Source organism: Antedon mediterranea, chromosome 9, assembly GCF_964355755.1.
Source record: "Antedon mediterranea chromosome 9, ecAntMedi1.1, whole genome shotgun sequence".
Taxonomy (NCBI): Eukaryota; Metazoa; Echinodermata; class Crinoidea; order Comatulida; family Antedonidae; genus Antedon; species Antedon mediterranea.
The window spans coordinates 23,262,147-23,287,616 of NC_092678.1; the positions used below are offsets into that span (position 1 = coordinate 23,262,147).

General features: G+C 32.1%; 3 protein-coding genes across 16 annotated transcripts in view; 1 reads left to right on the forward strand and 2 right to left on the reverse strand.

Annotated features, from left to right (window-relative positions):
- The window catches only part of LOC140058411 (endosome/lysosome-associated apoptosis and autophagy regulator family member 2-like), a 36,355-nt gene extending 26,428 nt beyond the window's left edge, over positions 1-9,927 (reverse strand). For both annotated transcript variants that reach the window (XM_072104004.1, XM_072104005.1), the window contains exons 1-6: positions 9,568-9,927; positions 7,418-7,541; positions 2,703-2,892; positions 1,919-2,066; positions 1,455-1,541; positions 804-982 (exon numbers count right to left, since the gene is read on the reverse strand). In XM_072104004.1, the coding sequence (XP_071960105.1) occupies positions 804-982; positions 1,455-1,541; positions 1,919-2,066; positions 2,703-2,892; positions 7,418-7,541; positions 9,568-9,795 (956 nt within the window). In that variant the 5' untranslated portion in view covers positions 9,796-9,927. The remainder of the gene's footprint in view (positions 1-803; positions 983-1,454; positions 1,542-1,918; positions 2,067-2,702; positions 2,893-7,417; positions 7,542-9,567) is intronic.
- A 171-nt stretch (positions 9,928-10,098) lies between these two features.
- LOC140059089 (protein CFAP276-like) lies at positions 10,099-12,802 on the forward strand. Its single transcript, XM_072104926.1, has 4 exons — positions 10,099-10,265; positions 10,755-10,871; positions 11,092-11,207; positions 11,604-12,802. Exons 1-4 carry the CDS (start codon positions 10,179-10,181, stop codon positions 11,797-11,799), a joined length of 516 nt encoding a protein of 171 aa, XP_071961027.1. The 5' UTR covers positions 10,099-10,178; the 3' UTR covers positions 11,800-12,802.
- Positions 12,803-13,559: 757 nt separating this feature from the next.
- Positions 13,560-25,470, reverse strand: part of LOC140059085 (neuronal cell adhesion molecule-like) — a 77,774-nt gene continuing 65,863 nt past the window's right edge. For 4 of the 13 annotated variants that reach the window (XM_072104914.1, XM_072104915.1, XM_072104916.1 and 1 more), the window contains 6 exons: positions 24,254-24,286; positions 23,692-23,736; positions 22,392-22,409; positions 19,200-19,331; positions 18,740-18,830; positions 13,560-17,700 (listed from right to left, as the gene is read on the reverse strand). In XM_072104914.1, coding sequence (XP_071961015.1) covers positions 17,508-17,700; positions 18,740-18,830; positions 19,200-19,331; positions 22,392-22,409; positions 23,692-23,736; positions 24,254-24,286 — 512 coding nt within the window. In that variant the 3' untranslated portion in view covers positions 13,560-17,507. The remainder of the gene's footprint in view (positions 17,701-18,739; positions 18,831-19,199; positions 19,332-22,391; positions 22,410-23,691; positions 23,737-24,253; positions 24,287-25,470) is intronic. The other 9 variants (XM_072104918.1, XM_072104921.1, XM_072104924.1 and 6 more) reach the window with 5 other exon arrangements.

Consider the following 25,470-nt stretch of genomic DNA (forward strand, 5'->3'; position numbering starts at 1 on the left):
ATTTTGTGTTTTAAGTCATGGTAGTGGGTATATTTTGTGTTTTAAGTCATGGTAGTGGGTATATTTTGTGTTTTAAGTCATGGTAGTGGGTATATTTTGTGTTTTAAGTCATGGTAGTGGGTATATTTTGTGTTTTAAGTCATGGTAGTGGGAATATTTTGTGTTTTAAGTCATGGTAGTGGGAATATTTTGTGTTTTAAGTCATGGTAGTGGGTATATATATCCTTTTTTTAATTGTTGTCATTAAAAAAAAATACCAGACTGTTATAGTTTATAGTCGTAGATTTGACACATTTATTTGTAGTGTAAGTTTTAAGAACTTTTTAAAATTGTTTGTTGTTTTATTAATATGTAATGTATAATGATAGAATCATAATCAATTGTTGGTATACAAAATGTGTAAAGCTATATCCACACTATCAAACTAGTTTGACAAAAATGTGATGTGCCCAAATATGGTAGTAATATGACATCATCATGTCCATATATGGGCACAAAAAGTTTGATAGTGTAGACAAACTTTAATCAGGAATAAGGAATGATTGTTTACAATTAAAAGCTGAGTGATATAATCAATAAATGCTAATTTTAATGTCAACCTTCCCCCTAAAAACCATATGGCAAATAAGATTAAATTTGTATTCAATGTATTTGGGGTAAATTAAAATGAAGTCGAGTATTAATTGATGTTTTTTCAATAATGTTGGTATAATGGGAAGAGGAGGTATGGGAGGGGGAGTAATTGATGTTTTTTAAAATAATGTTGGGAAGGGGAGGGACCAGTGTTAGCAGTGGTTACTTACTCTGTAGAGCCAGATGTATCGGAGTAAGTTCCACTTGGGCAGTCTGTACATTGAGATGTGTAACTTAAGCCGTTGATCTCAATGAGTTTGATACGAATTGGTGACGTCTTGGTGGAATCTTCAAAATTCATTCCAATCGCTTTCCATGATATTACGTTCATTCCCATGCTCAGATCGATCTATTGGATTAAACAACAATTAAATAATTTGAAAATATTTCAAGCCAAAATAATTTTAACCAGATTGGATAAAATACTAAATTAAAAATACACAAAATATGGCTGAAGTTCTCAAAATATGGACGGACAGCCAGACAGACACAGTAAGAACCAAAAGGAAGGGTGTTCCCAAGCTAGTCCTTATTGACTCTGCATTATCCCTGCATTATACTTTGTGTATGCATACTGTACATCTCAATGTTTGGTAGACTTAAGCTCTGTCTACACTATCAAATTTTATGTGACAACAAATGTGATGTGCCCATATATGGACATGATAATGTCATATCACTACCATATTTTGGCATATCACTACCATATTTGGGCATATCAAATTTCTTTTGTCAAACTAGTTTGAGAGTGTAGACAGAGCTTTAGTCTACCAAACTTTAAAGCAGGAGCAGAAGAATACTGTATATTTAATATGGCTTACCTTTATTTCTTTCCATTGACCTTCGCCGGTGGCATCAGGCCAGCGGTCAATTCCATGTCCAGTCTCTTGACACTGGTCATTGGAAATCTATAACATATAAATATACGAATATAAACATATGATTTAAAAACAAACAATTTATATCGCATTGGCCAAGAGAAAGATACTTGAAAGATTCGAACTGGGTATTCTGGATGCTAAACTAATGTGCCACTTCTCTCTCAGATAAAATTGTGAATAAAACAAAACAATTCTTAAGCTCTGTCTACACTATCAAAAGAGTATGACAAAAAAAAGTGTGATGTGCTCTAATATGGTAGTGATATGCCCAAATATGGTAGTGATATGCCCAAATATGGTAGTGATATGACATCATCATGTCCATATATGGGCACATCACATTTTTTTGTCACAAGTTTGATAGTGTACTCAGAGCTTCAGAATAACATTTAATAAGCACTTACTCTAACATGGAATATTGTATCTTCCTCAGCATAGGAATAAATAAATTTCACATAACCAGCTTTCTTTAAATTGGCGCTGTATACGAGAGATACCTGGCAGTCATTACCAGGAGACGAGATGAATCCATTGCGAGGCACCCACGCAGACCTACAACAGTAATAAAGTATACAGTTGGTCATATTTAATCAACTGCACTAAAGTGAGATGTTTCCATTAAATATTAAGTATTTTACTTAAGTTGGTAAATATTTAAGGATTTTGATTTAGAAAAGGGAATGTTAAGAGCAAGTATTTCCGTTTAAGAATGATAACAGTTGCGACATAAATTGAGGAGAATTCCACAGTTTCTGATACTGGTTCAGATAGAGACATACTGTAGAGACATCTGTTAGCCATTGACATCCATTTAGCATTTATATTAAATGCTACTAAAGCGTAAAAAAATATTTTTTGGCTAAGCTTCAACAAACGCTATTAAGTAGACACCTAAAGACCCAAGAAAGTTTCCCTTTAATAGGAAATACACATCCAATGTTACTCATTAGGGGCTGGCCCTTGTTTCAAGGGAAAGTGTCCTTCAATCGAGATAGTCACAAAGGAGGGGAAGTGGGTGCGGTGGTACACTAAAGCTCTGTTTACACTATCAAACTTTATGTGACAAAACAATGTGATGTGCCCATATGAACTCAATGATGTCATATCACTACCATATTCGGGTACATCACTGCCATATTTGGGCACATCGCAGATTTTTTGTCAGTGTAAACAGAGCTTTATACTTACTCGTTGCAATTTGACCTGCTTTCCATGTACATTTCATCCACTTTCTCCGACAATGACAGGAATTCTTGGGGCATCTTGTTCCAATTCTCAAACCGTTGTCCTCCTCCCAGAGAATACTTGCCAGCAGCACAATTTAAACAAGTTTGTGAGTTCTGGACATCAAGATACTGACCAGCTTCACATGTAAAACCTATAAATATAAATCTCTTATTATTATGAACACTTCTGAATTTTATTCTATTTATTTTAGAGTTCTTTCAACTTCAATATTCAACAAATGTATAGAATTACTGAACAATTTTAAACAATACAAATAAATAATAATTTAAAAATAAAATTATAACAAATAATCATCATACTGTACAGTTTTTACGGTTTTTATAATTTATATTCAGAATAAATGTTATAATTAATGTTATAATTAACATTAGGAAGATAATATATTATTATTATATATTTTGACCTACAGAAAAATGGTCATTCTATGGTCTATAATTGGAGGTGTCCTTTTAATTTTATCTAATAGGATTTTAATGGTCTCCATTTGAAGGGTATCTTTTTAATATCTAATTGGAGTTTTAATGGTCTCAAATTGGATTGGAAGTGTGTGTCTTTCCTTGTCTCAACTTAAATGGTCTTTATACATTTTACAATGTACTGTTTATAAATATTAAAACTACTGTACATATAAATTATTTCAACTGTTGGCATTGATTGCATAACAACAGTTTTCATGTGATAACAATAGCAAGATTTCAACATCAAGCGTGACCTAATAGTGACCAGCTACTCGTTATCATAATGATATATTTGCCTAATTACATGACTAATAGCGTCTAAGGCTTAGTGACAAATCTTTCAGCAGTTTGCATACAAAGTAATCACTTGCTATGATAGACTGCCTTTAAAAATTGTTTAATTATTATTTTTTTCTCAATTCCTATTGTTTTACAGTAAAATCAAATATAATACAATTATTTACAGTATATTTTAATGTACAATGTTTGTTAAATATCATCATATCATCACCCAGATGAACAAATATTTGATTATCAAATTACAATATTTGTTTCGTAAATCAAAATGTGTTTAGAAATATAGTTTACTGTATGATGACATCATTTTTAATATTCTGGTTGAGGAAATAGACCCAGTCACAATGTGCTCTTTTTAATAACAAAAGGTGTGGGCGATATACTGTTGTATTTACACAAAATAAAATGAAAATGCCTCTTTTGACAAACGTCTACTGTAGTACAGTAATAAATAAATAAGTATATTTTTGTGATTTACAAGGTCATTGTGCTAAAATATAACACAATCATATTATCATATAACCTATCTAAAGCATAATAAATTCATAACCAAGTATGGTAGATATTGTTTGATAATTTACTTATTCAAATTCAAAGTAAATGTTGCTTATCTGCCCACAGACAGCTGCTACAGATTAAACATCATTTATTTATCAATTTGAAAATACATGCATTCGTTATCACAAACTACAGTAAATTTGTATAAAACATTATTTTATAAAATTATTATTTATTTCATCATTCATATATTAAAACTGGTCACAAAGTACAACTGTCTACCTCCTAACACTTTTGGAGGTAGAATTTATAGAATTGTCAATAAGTTGAACTAAATCACCATTAAGTTACTCTAACCTCCTAAAGTGTAAAAATCAAAATGATATCTAATACTGTATGTTATATTGCTAATTTAAAGACCTATAACTGTGCGTCATTATATTAGTCAAAAGGTAATTCAGTTCAAATCATTGTAGGCCTATCCCACTAATGGGCGATATATTGGTTCACACACACTAAAGTTAAGCATGCATATAGAACAGAGTTAAGCTGATCCGAATCATATCAGAGTTACAACCGACTTTCATTCTTGTGTCATCAGGTAACTCCTATACCACTGTTTTGTTTACTGTCTGATAACAGCAACCTCAGATAAAAAGGGAGGGGGGTACTTCCAAATTACTGGGTATACTGGATGTAATTTGTGCATTTGAACACAGATCTAAAGCTAAACCACAATACACTGTTAACTCCGATAAACGGCAATTTAACTCCGATAGATAAAACAGTACTGTAAAGCATACAGATTATCATATTATTATAACCTCAGGTGTTTTTATGTTAATTACATGGTATTATTTAGTTACTTATTCATCAATTACAATCAAGGAAATATAGCACAAAGCTACATTATTTATTCAAGACTTTAGTCCATATGGATCTACAAGCTGTTATCATGCATTTTATTTGTTATATCTTACTATCAGCAATACTCATTATTCCATATGTTATGCAAGAATCAAACAAAGGAATTGTAATGTGTGATAATAATAATAATAATTTATTTGGAGATTACACATTTACAACAGTGGCATTCGACCAAATGGAAGGTGCATCCAAAAGAAATATACGCCAAAAAAAACATGATATAGAAAAAAACAATTACAATAAAAAGTCGACATAGGTCAACATGTCAAAACAATTCAACTACAGTAACTACAATACCCTTGATAATTAACACTACAGCAGCAGGAAAGCCACGGACACCTTACCCAAACACTGATAATCTCACCCAAATGTTGATAATCTCACCCAAATGTTGATAATCTCACCCAAATGTTGATAATCTCACCCAAATGTTGATAATCTCATCCAAATGTTGATAATCTCACCCAAATGTTGATAATCTCACCCAAATGTTGATAATCTCACCCAAATGTTGATAATCTCACCCAAATGTTGATAATCTCACCCAAATGTTGATAATCTCACCCAAATGTTGATAATCTCACCCAAATGTTGATAATCTCACCCAAATGTTGATAATCTCACCCAAATGTTGATAATCTCACCCAAATGTTGATAATCTCACCCAAATGTTGATAATCTCACCCAAATGTTGATAATCTCACCCAAATGTTGATAATCTCACCCAAATGTTGATAATCTCACCCAAATGTTGATAATCTCACCCAAATGTTGATAATCTCACCCAAATGTTGATAATCTCACCCAAATGTTGATAATCTCACCCAAATGTTGATAATCTCACCCAAATGTTGATAATCATTGGCATTGGTTAAAATATATAAAAACAGAAATTGTTTACCATTTTATATTTGTAAATTACCAACATTAATGTACTGTTCATAATGACAGGAAAAGGCGTGATGCTGACAGTATACAGTTTATACTATTTTAATGTATTGTATTGTGGTTTACGATTCACCGGTTTTTCTCGTATGTGTATTGTTAAATCAAGGAAAGAAATATGTAAAGTCTCAATAAATTCAAAGGCATTAGTAACTTACGTGTTAACTGAATACTATTGGTAAACTAAAGATATAGCTTAAAACCCAAGAATAGGCAAACTTAGGGCGGACTTACACGCCGGTTACTGTAGGCTAACCAAGTTTAGGTAGGCTTACAACCAAAAACAGGCTAACTCAGGACTATGGTAATATTATTTATTCATTAATATTAATAGTATGATATAAAGTCAAAGCCAATCTGAACTTGACTACTGTACGTAGTAATGCACAAACAAATCATTCATTTTTGGTGTTAAATAAATACAATGATCAAGAGTGATGCATATTATAAAAACTGTTGACGCATCGCAACAACAATTGTAATTGTTTAATGAGATCTAATTTGCATAATGATCATTGTATGGTGTTATTAATTTGTATGAGAACAAATTACGTAGATGAATGCATTTATTAAATTCGACAAATCACTGTCAGGTTGATAATAAAAAATGCAGTATTTAAAAAAAAAATAATTGAATGACAATCAAAATGAATCAGAAAATCACATGTCATTTGTACAGTGCAATAAATTTACCTAAATAGTATTTATAAATTTATTATTAGTATTTTAGAATTTAATCACAAAAAAAGATGTTTCAGAATCATCAAAGAACCAGTTTGAACTATACTGTATATTATTACTAGATAAAAATAAAAGCACCAACTTTATTATGTATATAGTTATTAATTTTTTAATTTTTTACTTTGTATAGTTGTTAATTTTACTCATTTGTTCTTGAAAATGGTTCCGAAACATCAATTCAACCAATTCAATAATTTTAACCTACTCAATTAAAAACATCAATCAGAAATTATACATACAATAGTTCAGACAATTCAAATAATATTATTTACTACAAAAACAATACAATTAGTCAAATGCAGATTTTCCGAAATTGTACTGTTTAAAAATTACCATATTTCAAGACTACACTATTACCATATTTTATACATTATTAAACTAAATCTCTCCGATCAACATTAGCATAGCTAGCATCAGTCTACAGACTGAACACTTCAAACACGGTTAACTTGATATTATGCATACAGTAACAACTACCCACCACGTTGCTTAACGCATTGCAAATGTAGTTTTCTATACCGTAATTGCGTCAGTCTTTTATACCTAGGACAGGTCGTTGATCGTGTGCTTATAACTTAAAGCACGTTCTCCTCCATATCAATGTTATTTATCATGGTTTTGTGACATCATTACGACTAAATTTAGTTGTATACAAAATGTGGCAAAACCAAGCTCACTCCATCGCAGTTTAATTTGACAAATTACTGGTTGAATTCAAGTGATTATCCATTTTTTTGTCATGATTATACCAATGAATGAGTTAGTGTTTCAATTTAGCATATTACTTACCACAATCTACAGCACGTATGGGTGGTGGTGGCCCGCCATTTTCACACGTATCTGGATTTGGGACGGACACCCTCCATCGTACGCCGTCACTGTGACATTCCGTATATTCAAAATGGAAATCGCTCTGCAAGAAAACAAAATAAATTCTTGATATGATAGGAAATCCTACAAATGTTAAGACTAGTTTTTATTGAATTCAAACCTTCTTTTTTATTTACTCATTTCATTTCCACAAACACTTAAAACCAAGCCTTCTAGCTATCTAGTCTTTAGCCTTGTCTACACTATCAAACTTTATGAGAAAAAAAAATGTGATGTGCCATATATGGACATGATGATGTCATATCACTACCATGGGGACACAGCTTAAAACTATATCGTCCAAAACTTAGAGGAAATCTTATGTGCAGGGTCAACTTTTTTACCATCAGAGTCATACATCACTGGAATTCTCTGCCTGAATATGTAATACAAGCCTCTTCAGTGAACATCTTTAAGTCTAGACTTGAAAACTATTTTCGGCTAGAAATGGAATCTAATAGGCACTAGCCTAAACTATTTCCATCAAACATTAAGTGTAAGTGTAAGTGTAAGTGTATTTGGGAATATCACTACCATATTTGGGAACATCACACTTTTTTGTCAAACTACTGTACATAGTGTAGACAGAGCTTTAAAACGTTTTTTTTTATAATTGTAATATCCTATAACTTTATTTTACAGCTGGATGTAAATTGTATTTCAATTGATTGCAGTTTAGTTTATAATTTTTGATTCAATAATTTAACAAGATAGAAATAAACTCTAGGGCTTAATTAATATGTAGGCCTACAGTGAACATTAGATATACAGTAAATTGTTCTCCTCTACAGTATATCCTTTTACATCATCATTTGGTTAACTGTTATTCCAAATCATTTATCCCTAAGTCAATTACAGTTTTCAACAACAACGTTACTAGATAATTTGGTTCTGTTTTAGTAATTTACTGTGTTATCTTTTTTGTGCAATTTTGTATAGTGTGTATAATGTTCTTATATATTTATTGTTCTTTTTAATAGTGTACAAAAATCAAATTTCCGATGATATGTTTTATTGGACCAAATAAATGCTGTGAGAGCAGCGCATTATCATTATCATTAAATTATTTATTGTTTCATAAAACAATAAAACAAGAATGGTGTTCTTTTGTTTAAATGTTTACATGAACTTTGACCTGTCAAATTAATTTTTCATTTCTCACCCATGGGATATCTGACAAGTGTTTGTAATAGATACAGTATTCTATTGTTGAACGTTGTCTATTGTGTTATAGTAACTCATACTGCGGTTACAGATCATTTATTCAAAATGTTACGCATGCTTGATTTTATTCTCACATTTTAAATATCTTCTATTATAAATAATTTTCTTTTCACCAGCATGCACAATAAAATTACGAACCATTTCATATTGTTCAAGGAAAGTTGACATACCATCAATAAATCACATTTTACAGCATTTTTATACTTTGCTTATTTTGGTTTAATAATTATCTAAAGCTCAACGTCTTTAATGTTAAATGCAGTTTGTTTAAATTTCATTGAATTGCCGACAAAATGTTCATGGAGTTTAGTTTTAGGCTGAACAATATTCACTATTTATTGATTCAATATAAAAAATCAAATCCTAATGTCACAGCAAAAGAAGGTTTACATATTTATATCAAATGCCTTTAAGTCAGTTTCATATGTAAATTTTAACATTCAACAACCCAGATATTAATCATCAAATCAATAATTTGCATGCAGTTATGAATTTGCTGCCCATCATGAAGACTAGAACAGAATGTTAAATACTTTTTTAAAACAAGTGGGCATTCAATTCGAAATACAGTACAGTATGTATTGAAACACGTAGCACAGTCAATAAATACTGTACCTAGTTTAGATAGTAGAGTATAATAAAATGATATTACAAAATAAGATATTACAAATATAGCTTAACTAATATCTACACATATCCATACACAACAAATGCATGTCACAATTATTGTGATTGGGGTCATTGCAGACCCTATCACAACACAAACAGGTTTGTTGTATTTATTTTTTTTTAATGCATTAAATTAAAATTACTTCAATATTGAAACAAATAAATGAAAAGCATACCAATTGGCAGGTTGGTAAAGTCTGTTTAGATGAACCCCCGACAGCAGCTCCACCTGGCGGTCCATCAGTGGAGGATGCAGGCGTTTCAATCTTCTTCTTCTTGTTAGCAGCAGCCGAGCCCAGGTGAGTGCCACACAGGAGGAGCAGTGTGAAAACACAAATCATAACAGCTGGCCTACTACTGAACACGCTGACAATATACCTTTTTATTGGACTACAAGAAGCCATAATTACACTTTTCAATACAGGTAAATGTCAAATATTATACAAGGTTACCTCTACTGAACTCGGTTAAGGTATATTAGCTAGTAAATTGCTAATAATATGAAATAAAAATGATGATAAAATCACTGTCTGTTCAGTTGTACACACACAGCAGACGATGATTTTGATGGAAAAAATTAAAATACACGAGCCGTATATAGCGCCATCAACGTTATGTAAACAACGTCTAGGTTTGAATGACCAGACGTTGTACACGCTGTACACAATTGCATAGTTGCTAGGCAACACAACGCTGATTGCTGTTTTTATTTTTACATTCATTTACACACATGGATGCCGAATAGAACACAACATACATTTGTTGTTTCTGACCTTATATTATAAATATGGATATGTCTAAGTCTTCTAGGAACCCATATCCCTTTCCACAGATTCAAAATGATGATGATTTTGTAGGCCAAAACACAGTACAGGTACGTACATAGAAAATTAATAGAACAGTGAGTTTAGAGTATTTACAACGATGAACTTTTTGCTTTACCTTAGTTTTAGGCCTACTAGCCTAGCTAGGCCTACACACAGTCAGAGAGAGAGTAGCCTACTAGCTAGGCCCTAGGGCATAGAACCTACTACCTAGGCCTCTATCGGTCCCTCTATCTAGGCATAGTCTCCTATAAGTAACAATAAGACTAGTAGGCCTAGCTAGGATAGGCCTAGGCCTAGTTAGAACTAGCCTAGGCTGGATATTGTTGTTGTATGTAAGTTGAACTAGGCCTAGCTAGGCCCGCCCTGCTCTATGTCTGGTGGGCCCTTATATTATACTAGCCTAGGCTAGTAGGCCTATATACACACTAGGCCTAGCCTAGGCCTAGTTAAGAAAATAATATACTAGCTAGGCCTAGCCTATACTAGGGTCTAGCCTAGGTAGGTACAGTACTTACAAATGTTATTCATAATTTCAGAAAGGGCCGTACAACGATCCAACACATCTTGCCCAAAGGAAAGATCCATGGAATCGATTAAACTCAACATGTACTCTAGCAAGCGCAAGACGAGAAGTTTTCCACTATGATCCACGGGTAAGTATTGCAATCCACTGGCTCATTCACCAAAATATTTACTGTATAGGCCTAGGCCTAGATAGACTAAAATTGTCCCTTTTTTAAATAGTGGTGTGAATGGTAGTTGCCCTCCATTTCCCCATATTTAATATAAAGGAACATATCCCCTTAGTATCCCCTGTATAATAATCCTTTTAAGTAAAACAAGTTCATTAAATTTTATGATATTATTTTGCAGGCACCACATGATAGCTTAGATTTTGTTTTAAAAGCAGACTACAACCACCATGGCCAATTTTTAAATAGCAAAGCAGAAACACTTCACCAATTGGAAACATTTACAGAAAACCATGGGTAGGTTTTCAAATATTGCCTCAGAAATGTATACAATATTATGTGTTATCATCATTTTAGTGTCTTTATGAGTTGCAGCTAATGCACTTGTCAATTGTATGACCCACTATCCTGACGCAGGGGTGCGTCAAAAAACCTAGATGGTACGTCACATCAATGAACAAGGTGTGTCAATGTCCGTCACTTTACCACCCACCATATCATAAACAACATGGTCACAGTGCGTCAAAATGGGTGCGTCATGGTCACCTAAAGGTAAGTCACCTTTTTGACACACAGGTGCGTCATGGTATTCAAAAGTATGACGCACATCGGACAAATGACGCACCTCTCCCGGGGGTCGTATAGTGGGTCATACAATTGACAAGTGCATAATAATGTTGATATTTTTCACAGACGTATACTAAAAAATAGAGTCAAAGAAGAAGAGAGAGAATTCGATCCAATGTCTCCTCCGCTACGCAGAATTGAAATCCTCAATCCTAAACGAGAGGATATCAACAGCATTGAGGGAGCCATTGAAAGTCATCACAGCGCCCAGACAAACAATGGTTACTCACGAAAACACGACGGAGGCTTCTACACCACCTAAGTGCCTTTTAATGAACTATTTAAGATAATCTAAAGCAATCCATGTTACATCCATGTTGTATAGTGCTGTACTGTATACTAGAAACAAAACAACTTTATATAATCAATATTGTAGCCATTAATAAACAAAATATTAAATAGTTTTGTAATTGTTTTGGTATTACTAAAATCCTTCCATGTACAATATTATTGTCTTTGAGATAGGTTTATACGTGTGCTTTAACTTTAGCATTAATATTAAGGGAGGCTGGCAGTGGAATCAACTTTCATTGTAAGCTTATATAAGAATTCCTAAGTAAATGTATTCAAGCAAACAAATTATAATAAATAATTATCACTGCTGGTATTTAATCATTAACAGTGATTTTTTTGTAAACACTTGCAAACTGTTTTAAACATCAGTGCCTTGTATATCAATATAATATCTAGCTTAGCTCTCACCCTAAATTGTTTAAATAATAAGGCAAAAAATAGGACTTCCATTCTTCAGTATTGTGGTCTCCCATTGCAAACTATATGCATTTCCATAGTGCCTTTAACATGTTGGTTATTAATATGTTTATTACAGTAGATTTCTTGTATTTAATATCGAACAAATATCAAAAAAACTATTTTGTAGTCTGCTGTTTGTATTAATGATGATTGTAATGTATGTGTTTATTTAATAGGTCACAGGTAAATATGGAGTGAATGGTATTAATATTAATAATATATTATTTCAGGTTTATCAAATTATTAATTACATATACCAAAGAATAATAATGCAACCTCTTTGTCTAATTTAACTTTAAAATGTTAAGTGATAATTTTTAAGTTAATTTTGTTAAATATTGCCATAATAAAATCAAAAGCGAACATATTTTCCTAAAATTCAGAATCTATTCTTCATAATTAAATTTATTAAATGTGTACTAACATTCAAAGATCAAATGTATTTGTATATTGAACAAATTAAAATGCGAGTGTATCAAATGGATGTACTGTCTGTCATTAATGTGTTCTTTATGGCCGACGTTTGTCAATTAGTCTTATATTTGTTTGAATAATGGATGAAACCAAGACAGGACTCTTTAAAGCATCTCTCGTCCAGTGCCCACCATGACCTGAGGAGAGGCATAGCCAATAGTAGATGCGTGGGCTGCCATAATGGGACGACCCCAGCTCCATATATACATCACTCGACCTTGGTTGGTGCTATTATTGATCAAGGGCTTTTCTAGTCCAGTGCCCACCTTGACCAGAGGAGAGGCATAGCCAATAGTAGATGCGGGGGCTGCCATAATGGGACGACCCCAGCTCCATATATACATCACTCGACCTTGGTTGGTGCTATTATTGATCAAGGGCTTTTCTAGTCCAGTGCCCACCTTGACCAGAGGAGAGGCATAAGCCAATACTAGATGCAGGGGCTGCCATAAATGGGACGACCCCAGCTCCGTATATACATCACCCGATATTCCCAGATCATCTCCCATCCAAGCTCTTTTTACTTATTCTAACCACCAAATTTCATTCGTACCTCGTTAATATGAAAATTAATAATAATAATACGAATTTGTAATGCGCCAATTCCAACAGTAAGTGATCAAATGAGAGAGCTCAATTTAAAAGAAAAAGATGAGTTTTCAAGGCAGATTTAAAGGTGATAGTAGAAGAACATGATCTAACAGAGGCGGATAGGTCATTCCATAAGCGAGAGGTAGCATCGTATCGTAACCACTCAAATCTGTACAATTAAATCAAATTGAAGTAATAATGTAATCATTTACCAACACACTTATCTTTATTATTCAAGTAACTGATTTTAGATGACTAACAACATGTACTACAAATGTATATATAGAAGATATAAATGATCTCTTGACTTCTACCAAGTCCTTAGAATGAGGTTTACCTGCAGTAGTGTTGTTAAAATACTCATATAATCTGTCTTAAAAAATGGGCAGTAAGAGTTACTTCTTTCAAAAATTCTAGGAAAATATACTTCTTTCAGAAAAAGTTTGTTCACACAACATTATCCCGTTTAATTCTTCTTTTTTTTATGCAACATATCTATATCACTACACCTGGTGAATTGCATTACAACTCATGTTTTTGCGCATTTCTTTGTAATTTTAAAACATGGGTTTGTTTACTAAGAATTTTGACTGCTTATGCTGAATACGTTTCAAATGTTAACCAATTGTCAGTGCTGTATCATACGTAAATTTTGAAATACAGTACAACATATAGTATCACATGTGACATCTATATCACATGTGATACATATCTGATGCTGTATTATAGAATTACATATGATACTAGCATATATGCCATGTGTGGAAATACAGTACAGAGAATTGGGTATAAATATTAAACAATTAACTACAGATTAAATGATGAGCTTATCTCCTCTTAATAATAATTGTTTACCTGTCTCTAACAATTTTATGTTATTATTTTACAGCACAATGTATATTTTAAAATGAAGGTAAATACATTGAACTGTAAATACCGAGACCCAACGCATATATATGACAACATGTAAGAGGAACAAGGCAAGATAAAAGTGGGATCTCACATAGCATTTCAGAAATTTTCAAAAATCTCACCAAAATAATCTTCAAACCTTAACCTTTTCAAAAGCTCTCTTTAAAAAGCCCTTTCAAAAATAACTTTACTTTCATCATAGGAAAATTGCAGATATAGTATATCATATTATCATCATATCATAATTCATTCCTTATATTTGGCAGAGAAGTCATATATTAACATTACTTTAGGAAAACTTACTTACGGTGCAGATGATTAATATTTAAATTAAAAATTCTTGATAGATTACAGTGATCAATAAAGTGTATCCCAACCCCACCCAATTGAGGAGGAGGAAACACAACAAATCTACAGAAACTGATTGGTGTCTATAACCACTGTGGGCGGGGCTTAAATAATCTGACCAATAAAATTACTGCTCCCAGTAGGTACAATTCCTATAGTAATGATAGAGATACCCTTTCCATTTATAAACTCTTTTACTTTAAATAACTTCCTTTAAGTTCCATTCACACTGTGCCCAAATTCGGTCCGGTGGCCAGAGAAACTTTGAGCTATGTTACAGTTTCCACACACATGCGTTTGTACAGAATCTAGAATATGTTAGTCTGAATAGTTGTTAAACACTGCACCCATTTTTAAAAATTTTTCGTTTTAAATCATTTTTTTTTCGGCCGCCGGACCCGAATTCGCGCTCAGTGTGAAAGCATCTTTACACAGCCTTTATAATACATTGTTTAGAATGTCATCAGATATGAAAACCTATACACAAGGAGTCTATTCTACAAGATAAAACATATTCCACTTTACTCACTTTTGAAACACTTTGGTATGTATAACGAGTGGCCTATCCATAAATAAATATTCACATTCATACTTTTAAGTCTTAATTTAAAAATCTACTTACAACAGATCTACAAAGCAATTTTAAAATATCGTAATTTAACATTTATTCATAGATTAATTATCGTATACGGTATATACAATGTCTAATATCTAAAAATTACGCAATAGCAACCTAGATGATGATGATGACAAACACATTTATTCTGTACATAATCATTTTAGTTTGTAAGATATTAACAAGATCAGTGTAGTAGTAATAGTAATATACAATAACAAAATATGAACCTTTTTTATGAACGAAAAAAAGAAAATAAATTCCATTTAAACATGGCAAAACAATAAAGGCATGATAATTTTTTTAATAAGTTTGATTTCAGAACAATCATGCTTACACTGTTAATATAGGATAGATCATAGTGTTAAGCCTTTCCTGGTATCAACTTGTGCCCATTTACTCTCCTTGGCGGTATTAGGAGATATAGGATAGATCATAGTGTTAAGCCTTTCCTGGTATCAACTAGTGCCCATTTACTCTCCTTGGCGGTATTAGGAGATATAGGATAGATCATAGTGTTAAGCCTTTCCTGGTATCAACTAGTGCCCATTTACTCTCCTTGGCGGTATTAGGAGATATAGGATAGATCATAGTGTTAAGCCTTTCCTGGTATCAACTAGTGCCCATTTACTCTCCTTGGCGGTATTAGGAGATATAGGATAGATCATAGTGTTAAGCCTTTCCTGGTATCAACTAGTGCCCATTTACTCTCCTTGGCGGTATTAGGAGATATAGGATAGATCATAGTGTTAAGCCTTTCCTGGTATCAACTAGTGCCCATTTACTCTCCTTGGCGGTATTAGGAGATATAGGATAGATCATAGTGTTAAGCCTTTCCTGGTATCAACTAGTGCCCATTTACTCTCCTTGGCGGTATTAGGAGATATAGGATAGATCATAGTGTTAAGCCTTTCCTGGTATCAACTAGTGCCCATTTACTCTCCTTGGCGGTATTAGGAGATATAGGATAGATCATAGTGTTAAGCCTTTCCTGGTATCAACTAGTGCCCATTTACTCTCCTTGGCGGTATTAGGAGATATGAAAGCAGTAAAAACAAATTTAAAACTAGTACATTTTTTAAAATAACTTTAAGCAATGTGTAAATAGTTGTGCACTAAATGGATAACCACAGTTCTCTTATAGTAAAATTTAAAACGGATTTAAAAAATGATAAAAACTTTTTTTTTCATTATAAACAGTTAAAAATCGCAGTATTACATATTAATTTTGCAATAAAAATCAAGGTAATTTACATAAATTAATAGTAAAAAAAAAATGAAAATAGTTTTAAAATATTTGTCATTATTTAGTTTTTAAAATTTCCTCATAATTTTATATTTTACGGTATATATAGCATAACTTAGCAGAACATACTATGTATGAATGATATACTAATTAACACAGTGCATTATACTCTATTATATTCAATAGCATATACTATAACATACTGTAGTATATTCAATAGCAAATACTATATATGATATAGAGCATTTTAATAATTCAACAACTTTATAAAATACAGTTTGATGAACTAGTAATCATAGCAAAAAATATAAATGTCCTTAACTGTTTGAAGTATTGTCACATCACGATTGTCACTCACTATTTAAATGTCATTGAGTCAAATAAAGTGGTTAAAATAAGTCTAAAAACCTCATTGGAATGTTCATTCTGCCAATTTTATTAATTTAAAGTGAATAATTAAATATTTTTCTTGTTTCTTAATATGCCTATATTTTTTTCAGATGTTTTAATTTGCATGGCACGGCACTGTACAGTTAGAGTTTCAAATAATTACCAAACACACGAATAAAATTAGTTATGAAAACAATTTTTATAAACAAAATTTGTTAAAAGATTATTGTGACTGAATCACAACTCTTTATTATCGACAAAATAAAACATTTATTTTACACATAAAACTTACAAGTTATAGGGAGATTAAAAAGTATCAAAAGATGCGGTAATGGTTAAAACAGAGAAAAAATAGATTTGTTAACACGATTTAAACTAGCTACAAAGGAATAACCTTGGATGTTTTCACTGTAAAGAATATTGCTTTTGTTGTACATATAACTTTCTTTTTTCAGTGTATACTTCACAATCAAACAAAAAACCAAACAATTTAGACTTAATATCGGATGGAATTCACATTTTTTTGTAACGGTTCACACCCGTTTTCTTTAACATTATCCAACAGAAATTGCAAACGTAAACTTAACCTCACAAATATTTGCGAAATAAACTTAAATTTCTATAAAAATAACGTCGGCTTTCATACTAGACTCTGCATGGCGTTATTCTCGGCTGCCTCTTCTGCTTTCTTCCTCTTATCACTATACTGACCGATGAACGAGCCGTCTTCATCAAAGTTTCCTGTGATGCCATCAGCGTAACCAGCTAGACTGTCCTCATCACTGCTCTCCTCCTCCTCTGGTTCATGTACCGGCAGGTTACCATCCGTACCTCTGTCAACAACAATAACAACATTTATTTACTAAAAACTCAAGACAATAATTAATAATGTCGGATATTAAAAGTTTGCGAATTTTATTTTTTGTTTTTTTCTGTTTGTATATTTGTTGATATGGATGAAATTTTCCAAAAATAAAATTTATTTATTTATTTATTAAGGTATAAAAAAAACCTCAAATTCCAACTAGCAACAAGAGCTGAAAAGGTTGGATTACAATCATTAACTGAGAAGTAAAATACATCAAAGTAGATCTAAACTAAACACTATACATAAAGGATTCGTCCTAAGTGCGGAATAGAAATTGAATACTTAATTAATCATCAGTGTCAAATCTTTAAAATACACCTTTTTCGGAAAATTGCAGTGTTTATCTGATGATCAGTCCATGTAAAGAACTTTGATTCTTAGAAATGGCGTTATATAAATGGTAATTAATTTTATTTTCACATATCTAACAAGCACACGGCTCTCCAATTATAGAATCGGATACCCATGCTTTCTTGACAAAGTTTCATATGAGGCTTAAGTATTAGCAGTGTATTGGATCTCAGAAAAATAATTCTGTCATTGTAAACATGATTGAACCAAGGACCTTGGAAAATATGGCAAACACCAAACCACAGTGCCACTGTATATACATTCAAACCATAGATATTTTAAATTCATTGTAATTAATAATAATAATATTTATTTCCACAAATAATAAAGTAAAATACAGAGTAGCATAATACTGTAATATATACCACTGATAATGAACATAAATAATATAATGCAAAAAAAGAAGTTGGTATTAAGTGGAAAAGGGACGCCACAGCAAGCAAGCTTTAATTTGGGCGCCCCTCTCAATTCATTGTCTTATCTTATTGTGTTTATTAAGTGTTTGAGTGTTTAGTTTTTCATTGTATTTATTAACAAACTAGTTTATCATTATGTTATTATTATTATTATATATATTATTATATGTTAGTATTATATATGTTGTTATATTGTGGAAATAAACAGAAATTGAAAAAAAATTGAAGTGTACGTACTTGTTAGGTTTGTATTCTCCAAAGCCTCCTTCATCGTCCTTTAATGGCGCTGACTCCGGATCTCCTCTTAGCTTATCCTCTTTGTCAGATACTGTGAAAAGAAAATTCAAGAAAACTCAAATGACGTATTTGACTGGTCGCTTACGAGCTTCTCAAACCGCTCACAAAAGATCTACCATACCGACACTGCTTGTATAGAAACAGCAAAAAGTCAGAGGAGCTAGACTTGTTTAAAGCAGACCAGCGAGATAAGCCAAAAGTGACTAGCCCGTAGTTGCTAACCCAGAGTAGCGTTTATAAGACATTGTATGATGGTTTAGTACTAAAGTCAAGTCCTTAGCAATCATTCTTCACTAGACCACTGGGCATATGTGTGAATATGGCTGCCTAGAGTGGCTTTTACTAGACTAGTGTTCTGGGCTAGTACTTGCCCTGCTCAAGTAGTAGAAAAGAAACTTACCGTTGTACTTTCCACCTTTCTGACTTCTAACATAGCAGAGGATAAGTAGTATAATCAACAGAAGAAGAATTAGACAGATCATTACAATGAGCCACGGCGCTGCGTGCAAACCACCATCATCGACAACAGCACCTACAAAAATAATGGTACAATACAACATAAAAAATAATGGTATAATCCAAGATAAAAACAAATTGGTATAACCCAAGATAAAACAAGTGGTATATATCCAAAATAAAAAATAATGGTACCACCAAATAAATAAGTGCCAAATAATTTGCGGTGAAATTATTTTTCAACATTTGAATTTCAATTGCAGCTTAATTGAGAAATTTTCTTAAATAGCTATTTAAAAAAAAAATTAATAAAAATGTTGAAACAGAAGAAAACTTCACTTTATAAACTGAAAAAAATAAAAGTTAATTTTCCAAAAACCAGCATGCGAATGAAGACACATCAGAAAATGTAAAAAAAAAAAAAAAGAAATGAACCAAAATAATGTATCACTGTAATCTACGTTCACACTGAGCTAATATAACAGGATAAAAAATCACCAAAATTGTAGGTATCGTTTAAGTGTAAAAATGTGCATTTCGGATTCTGTAAATACTGTACATATACAGTAATGTAGGCCAACATTGTCTGCGGACACCAGACAGGCTCAGTGTGAAAGCAGCTATAGTGACAAAGTCATTAAATTTATCAACTCATCCAAGTGAGCCACATGAATGAAAAATAAAATCATGTGATATTAGAGAGCTTTAGATTCGCGACAACGGACGACCTAGGAACAAGTTAGGTCAATTTATTGTGCGCAGTTTGGACGTGCTTTCCTCGCTCTATTCCTGAACCAAGTTTTGGCGTCTTCTAGGTCCAGGTGACAACAAACCACGCATCAAAGCGTAGGTCGTCAGCCATCGCAAATTCAAAGCTCTCTATTATAAAACCATGAAAGGATTAGTTTCCTTGCTAAGACTCGTTACTCAAATGATGAAAGAAAAGAAGTCATTAATCATTTATTTCTCAAAATGTTACCATGTTTGGTAAGGTAGTTCTATGTTGTCTACCTTTAATAGAAAGAGCAGTTAGAAGATAGAATACCTACAACCATGTATACAATATAGTTTTATCAACCAGAAAAAACCTCCTTATTCTGAGCATCGGTACTAATGATATTGTAATTTAGTTTTTTCTGCTTTTTTTAGGAAAAAAATTAACCTTATAATAATTACAGTAGAACCTGTATTAAGAGGACTCTTTCTTGTAAACCGAAAAATGGAAAATATAGGTTGTAACATTATGGCCAACTAATGTTCAGGGGACACCCCTATTAAGGGGCATTTTGTTGTAAACATAACGATGGGAAATATAGGTTTTAACATTATGGCCAACTCCTGTTCAGGGGACACTCCTATTAAGGGGCATTTTGTTGTGAACCTAACGATGGGAAATATAGGTTTTAACATTATGGCCAACTCCTGTTCAGGGGACACTCCTATTAAGGGGCATTTTGTTGTGAACCTAACGATGGGAAATATAGGTTTTAACATTATGGCCAACTCCTGTTCAGGGGACACTCCTATTAAGGGGCATTTTGTTGTGAACCTAACGATAGGAAATATAGGTTTTACCATTATGGCCAACTCCTGCTCAGGGACACCCCTATTAAGGGGCATTTTGTTGTGAACCTAACGATAGGAAATATAGGTTTTACCATTATGGCCAACTCCTGTTCAGGGGACACTCCTATTAAGGGGCATTTTGTTGTGAACCTAACGATGGGAAATATAGGTTTTACCATTATGGCCAACTCCTGTTCAGGGGACACTCCTATTAAGGGGCATTTTGTTGTGAACCTAACGATGGGAAATATAGGTTTTACCATTATGGCCAACTCCTGTTCAGGGGACACTCCTATTAAGGGGCATTTTGTTGTGAACCTAACGATGGGAAATATAGGTTTTACCATTATGGCCAACTCCTGTTCAGGGGACACTCCTATTAAGGGGCATTTTGTTGTGAACCTAACGATGGGAAATATAGGTTTTACCATTATGGCCAACTCCTGTTCAGGGGACACTCCTATTAAGGGGCATTTTGTTGTGAACCTAACGATGGGAAATATAGGTTTTACCATTATGGCCAACTCCTGTTCAGGGGACACTCCTATTAAGGGGCATTTTGTTGTGAACCTAACGATGGGAAATATAGGTTTTACCATTATGGCCAACTCCTGTTCAGGGGACACTCCTATTAAGGGGCATTTTGTTGTGAACCTAACGATGGGAAATATAGGTTTTACCATTATGGCCAACTCCTGTTCAGGGGACACTCCTATTAAGGGGCATTTTGTTGTGAACCTAACGATGGGAAATATAGGTTTTACCATTATGGCCAACTCCTGTTCAGGGGACACTCCTATTAAGGGGCATTTTGTTGTGAACCTAACGATGGGAAATATAGGTTTTACCATTATGGCCAACTCCTGTTCAGGGGACACTCCTATTAAGGGGCATTTTGTTGTGAACCTAACGATGGGAAATATAGGTTTTACCATTATGGCCAACTCCTGTTCAGGGGACACTCCTATTAAGGGGCATTTTGTTGTGAACCTAACGATGGGAAATATAGGTTTTACCATTATGGCCAACTCCTGCTCAGGGACACCCCTATTATGGGGCATTTTGTTGTGAACCTAACGATGGGAAATATAGGTTTTACCATTATGGCCTCCTCTCGATATCATCGTATGTATATGTGACGTCGTGAATATAGAGGCTTCCGACGGCCGTTGAAATAGAATATTGCAATGGCGTGAGTAATTTTCGCTAATTTACCATGGTATCTTAAAATTTCGTTTTTACTCAAAATACTATACATTTTGTTTTTATTTGTGTGGGTTTGTGTTAATTTGATACATTTAAATAACATGTGTGAATTTCTTGAAAATCGAAATTCCATTTCAGGTCCATTTTAAGGGGACATTTTGTTGGGTTTCGCAGATGTTATCTTAATAGGGGTTCTACTGTTCATGCAAATGCAAAAATTGGGAAAAAAATTAAATAACAGTAATCTGATACAATTACTGGGTATATACATGCAAAATAATTAATTTTAATTTAATGAAAACAAAATAACCATTGGTTAGTAAACAAACAAACATTCAGCAAACATATAACACATAGAACTCACCAACAACAGGGGTTGAACCTGGATAATAAAAAACAACAAGGAAAACAAAAATAGACAAAATAATAAACAAGAACATTGACACACAAGTCATAATATAAACAGCTATTGACATCGTTGGGTCACCAGGTCAATTATTATTGAATAAATTATGTTAATTTTAGCATAGTAATTAAAACAAGTATTTATCTGTCATATTATTAAAGTTTAACATTATATGACAATATCGATATTAAAGATAGCAAAGATGATAATGCTGATGATACTGATCAATAATTGATGATATTGATAAAGTTAATGATACTGATCAATAATCGATGATATTGATAAAGTTAATGATACTGATCAATAATCAAGATAATGTTAAAGTTTATGATACTGATCAATAATCAATGACATTGATAACATTTATGATACTGATCAATAATCAATGATATTGATAAAGGTAATGATACTTATCAATAATCAATGATATTGATAAAGTTGATGATACTGATCAATAATCAATGATATTGATCAAGTTGATGATACTGATCAATAATTGATGATATTGATAAAGTTGATGATACAGATCAATAATCAAGATGATAATGATAAAGTTAATGATAACGTTGATGAAAATTATTTGCTAATTTATGAAATGGTAATTAAAATGTTTTAAGATTAACATTTTAAGATGAATGCTTAAATGTATTAAAATAAATGTTTATTAATGAAAGCATGTTAAAAATTGCAAACAACAAACATAAAGAAACATAAACCACATTAGTACATTTAGTAACATAAACTCTTGAGCACAAAACTTAGTGATGTTTCAGAAACAAAATACGTTATTGCTTTAACGTTTTGAATTAGTGTACTTCTTTGAACCTGTATAATATATTATTGGTGGTGGTTTATCAACAACATAACCTTTAAACTTTGACACATTAATGTGTTGAAATTGTGTGACCTTTGGTAACCTTTAACCTTTCTTATCTAGAGAGTATTGAACCCAGTGTCTGTCTGAAACCAAATTGTGCTCTGTGTTAACATTTAACCTTTTTGTTTCTAAAGTTTAAGCAACTGTTGTAAATGTCTTGAACCAAGCATTCGTCTGAAACTAAATTGTGTTTAGTGCAGCGTCCAATAATCATAACCTATAACTTATTATTGTTATTCCAATTAATTATGTATTATTAACATGAGCTCAAAATAATATTAATAATTTAAAAAAAAAACAACAAAAATCAACTTTAATTTTGTTGTGAGCTGAAGCGTTAACCAAATAGCGCCTTTAATTTGATTCTGAATATAAACTCACCGAATTGAACATTAGTTACCATAGCCGATGTTTCCATTATGGTATCTAAATTAAATTAACGAGTTATTTTTGTAAAATAATCTTAGAGATAATCTTAATTTTATAAATAGATATTATGTTTATTAATATTAGATGCTATATTGATTACCCAACATTACAGTATCTATTAATATTACTGCAGTATTTGTTATATATACTGCAGTAAATATATTGAAATTAAAGTATATGATTGATAATTGATGCTTTAACATAGGTATTGCTAAAGCTTGGTTCCCACACAGATACAATGCAAGGACGTAACGCAACGCAACGCACAGTGATTTGACAAATCACAAAAGATGGATTATTCAAACAGTAGCGTATGATTGGTCTACTTGATTGCGTTGCAGGTACGTCCTTGCGTTGCGTCTCTGTGGGAACCAACCTTGAAAGGTTGCTTAAGAATGTGCCGTTTGAAAACGGGTTGTTGTGAAGTTTATTTGTGTTATTGTGTTATTGTGTTAAATTAAAGGTAGCATGATGCGGGTTCTTCTGTTTTAACAATAAAAACATTATTTCATACCCGGATATACACTGGTTGTGGGAATCGTTGAGGCTGAGGAAAGACACAGAACAATAAACAACAACAATAAACAACAATTAATATTGACAAAATATACAATTATTACATAATACATTATAATTAGTATAAAAGGTATAATGTTTTAAAAACGCAGTGGGCTGGTATAATAAACAAAAGAACATTTCATGACATATAATAATAAAAAGTTGCAATACCAATGATATATATAAAATCAAACAAAATACCAAATTTGACCAAACACATTTCCATGTAATTCTGTACTGTAAAATGTTTTTTAAATAAATATATATTATATTTTTTACCAGTCGTATGAATTTTCATTCGAATGTATTGTACTGATACCAACTAATCTGGCGGCACAGCAATATTGAGTTAATGATATTATAATTGTTTTGTTTTGAATAAAACTAGAATAGAAATATACTCTCATCAAATCATTTGAATATTAAAACATGGAATTATATTGCAGTCAAATACGGTAAATATTACAAATATGTATTAAAAAAGAAATATAATTTTAAAACAAGACTCCGATAAGTGGAAAATAGGTAATATATAAAGTGCATAAAACAAAACAAATATATATTTATTTTTAAATAGATTAGTAGAAAAACTGTTATATAGAATAGGAATATTTTTCTATTATTTTTTTTTAATTCATACAAAATAAGCATAATTTAAAATTAGGGTAAATTATTCTTGAAAAATGTGTAAATGACAATATAAATTCTGTATGTAAAATTAGTCATTTAATATCATTTTTGATATTTCTTTCCTATAATAAAGAAATTAGTTGAATGGCCATTAAAATATCATTGCAAAAAGTACCGTACTGTAATAATTATGTGCATAGTGCAAAAAAAGATGTTTTATTATATAACTTTTGAACAAAATGCGAGAAAAAATAAAATATTGAAAAAAATTATGTGTATTACTAATGTTGAGAAAATTAAGATTCAAAATAATCGTCCGAAACCAGGATTTGAACCCAAACCTCCTGTCGGATATGCAAACGCCCTGCCAATAATACCACTGACGTTTACAATTTCTTTCATCTTTTGTGTGTATATTGGAAAAGCACTAGTTCTCATATAGATGTATATAATATAGCCCTTCATTTTACAATGACGTCCCAAAGACTAGAGTGCCTAATAATACTATATTAATTATTCATCTACGGCAGATACAAGCAGGAC

Bases quoted from the DNA above. Each gene is read 5' to 3' on its own strand.
- LOC140059089 (XM_072104926.1), top strand. From the start codon at position 10,179: ATGGATATGTCTAAGTCTTCTAGGAACCCATATCCCTTTCCACAGATT. The intron at 10,872-11,091 runs GTAAGTATTGCA...ATTATTTTGCAG, and splicing joins TTTTCCACTATGATCCACGG to GCACCACATGATAGCTTAGA. The intron at 11,208-11,603 runs GTAGGTTTTCAA...TATTTTTCACAG, and splicing joins ACATTTACAGAAAACCATGG to ACGTATACTAAAAAATAGAG.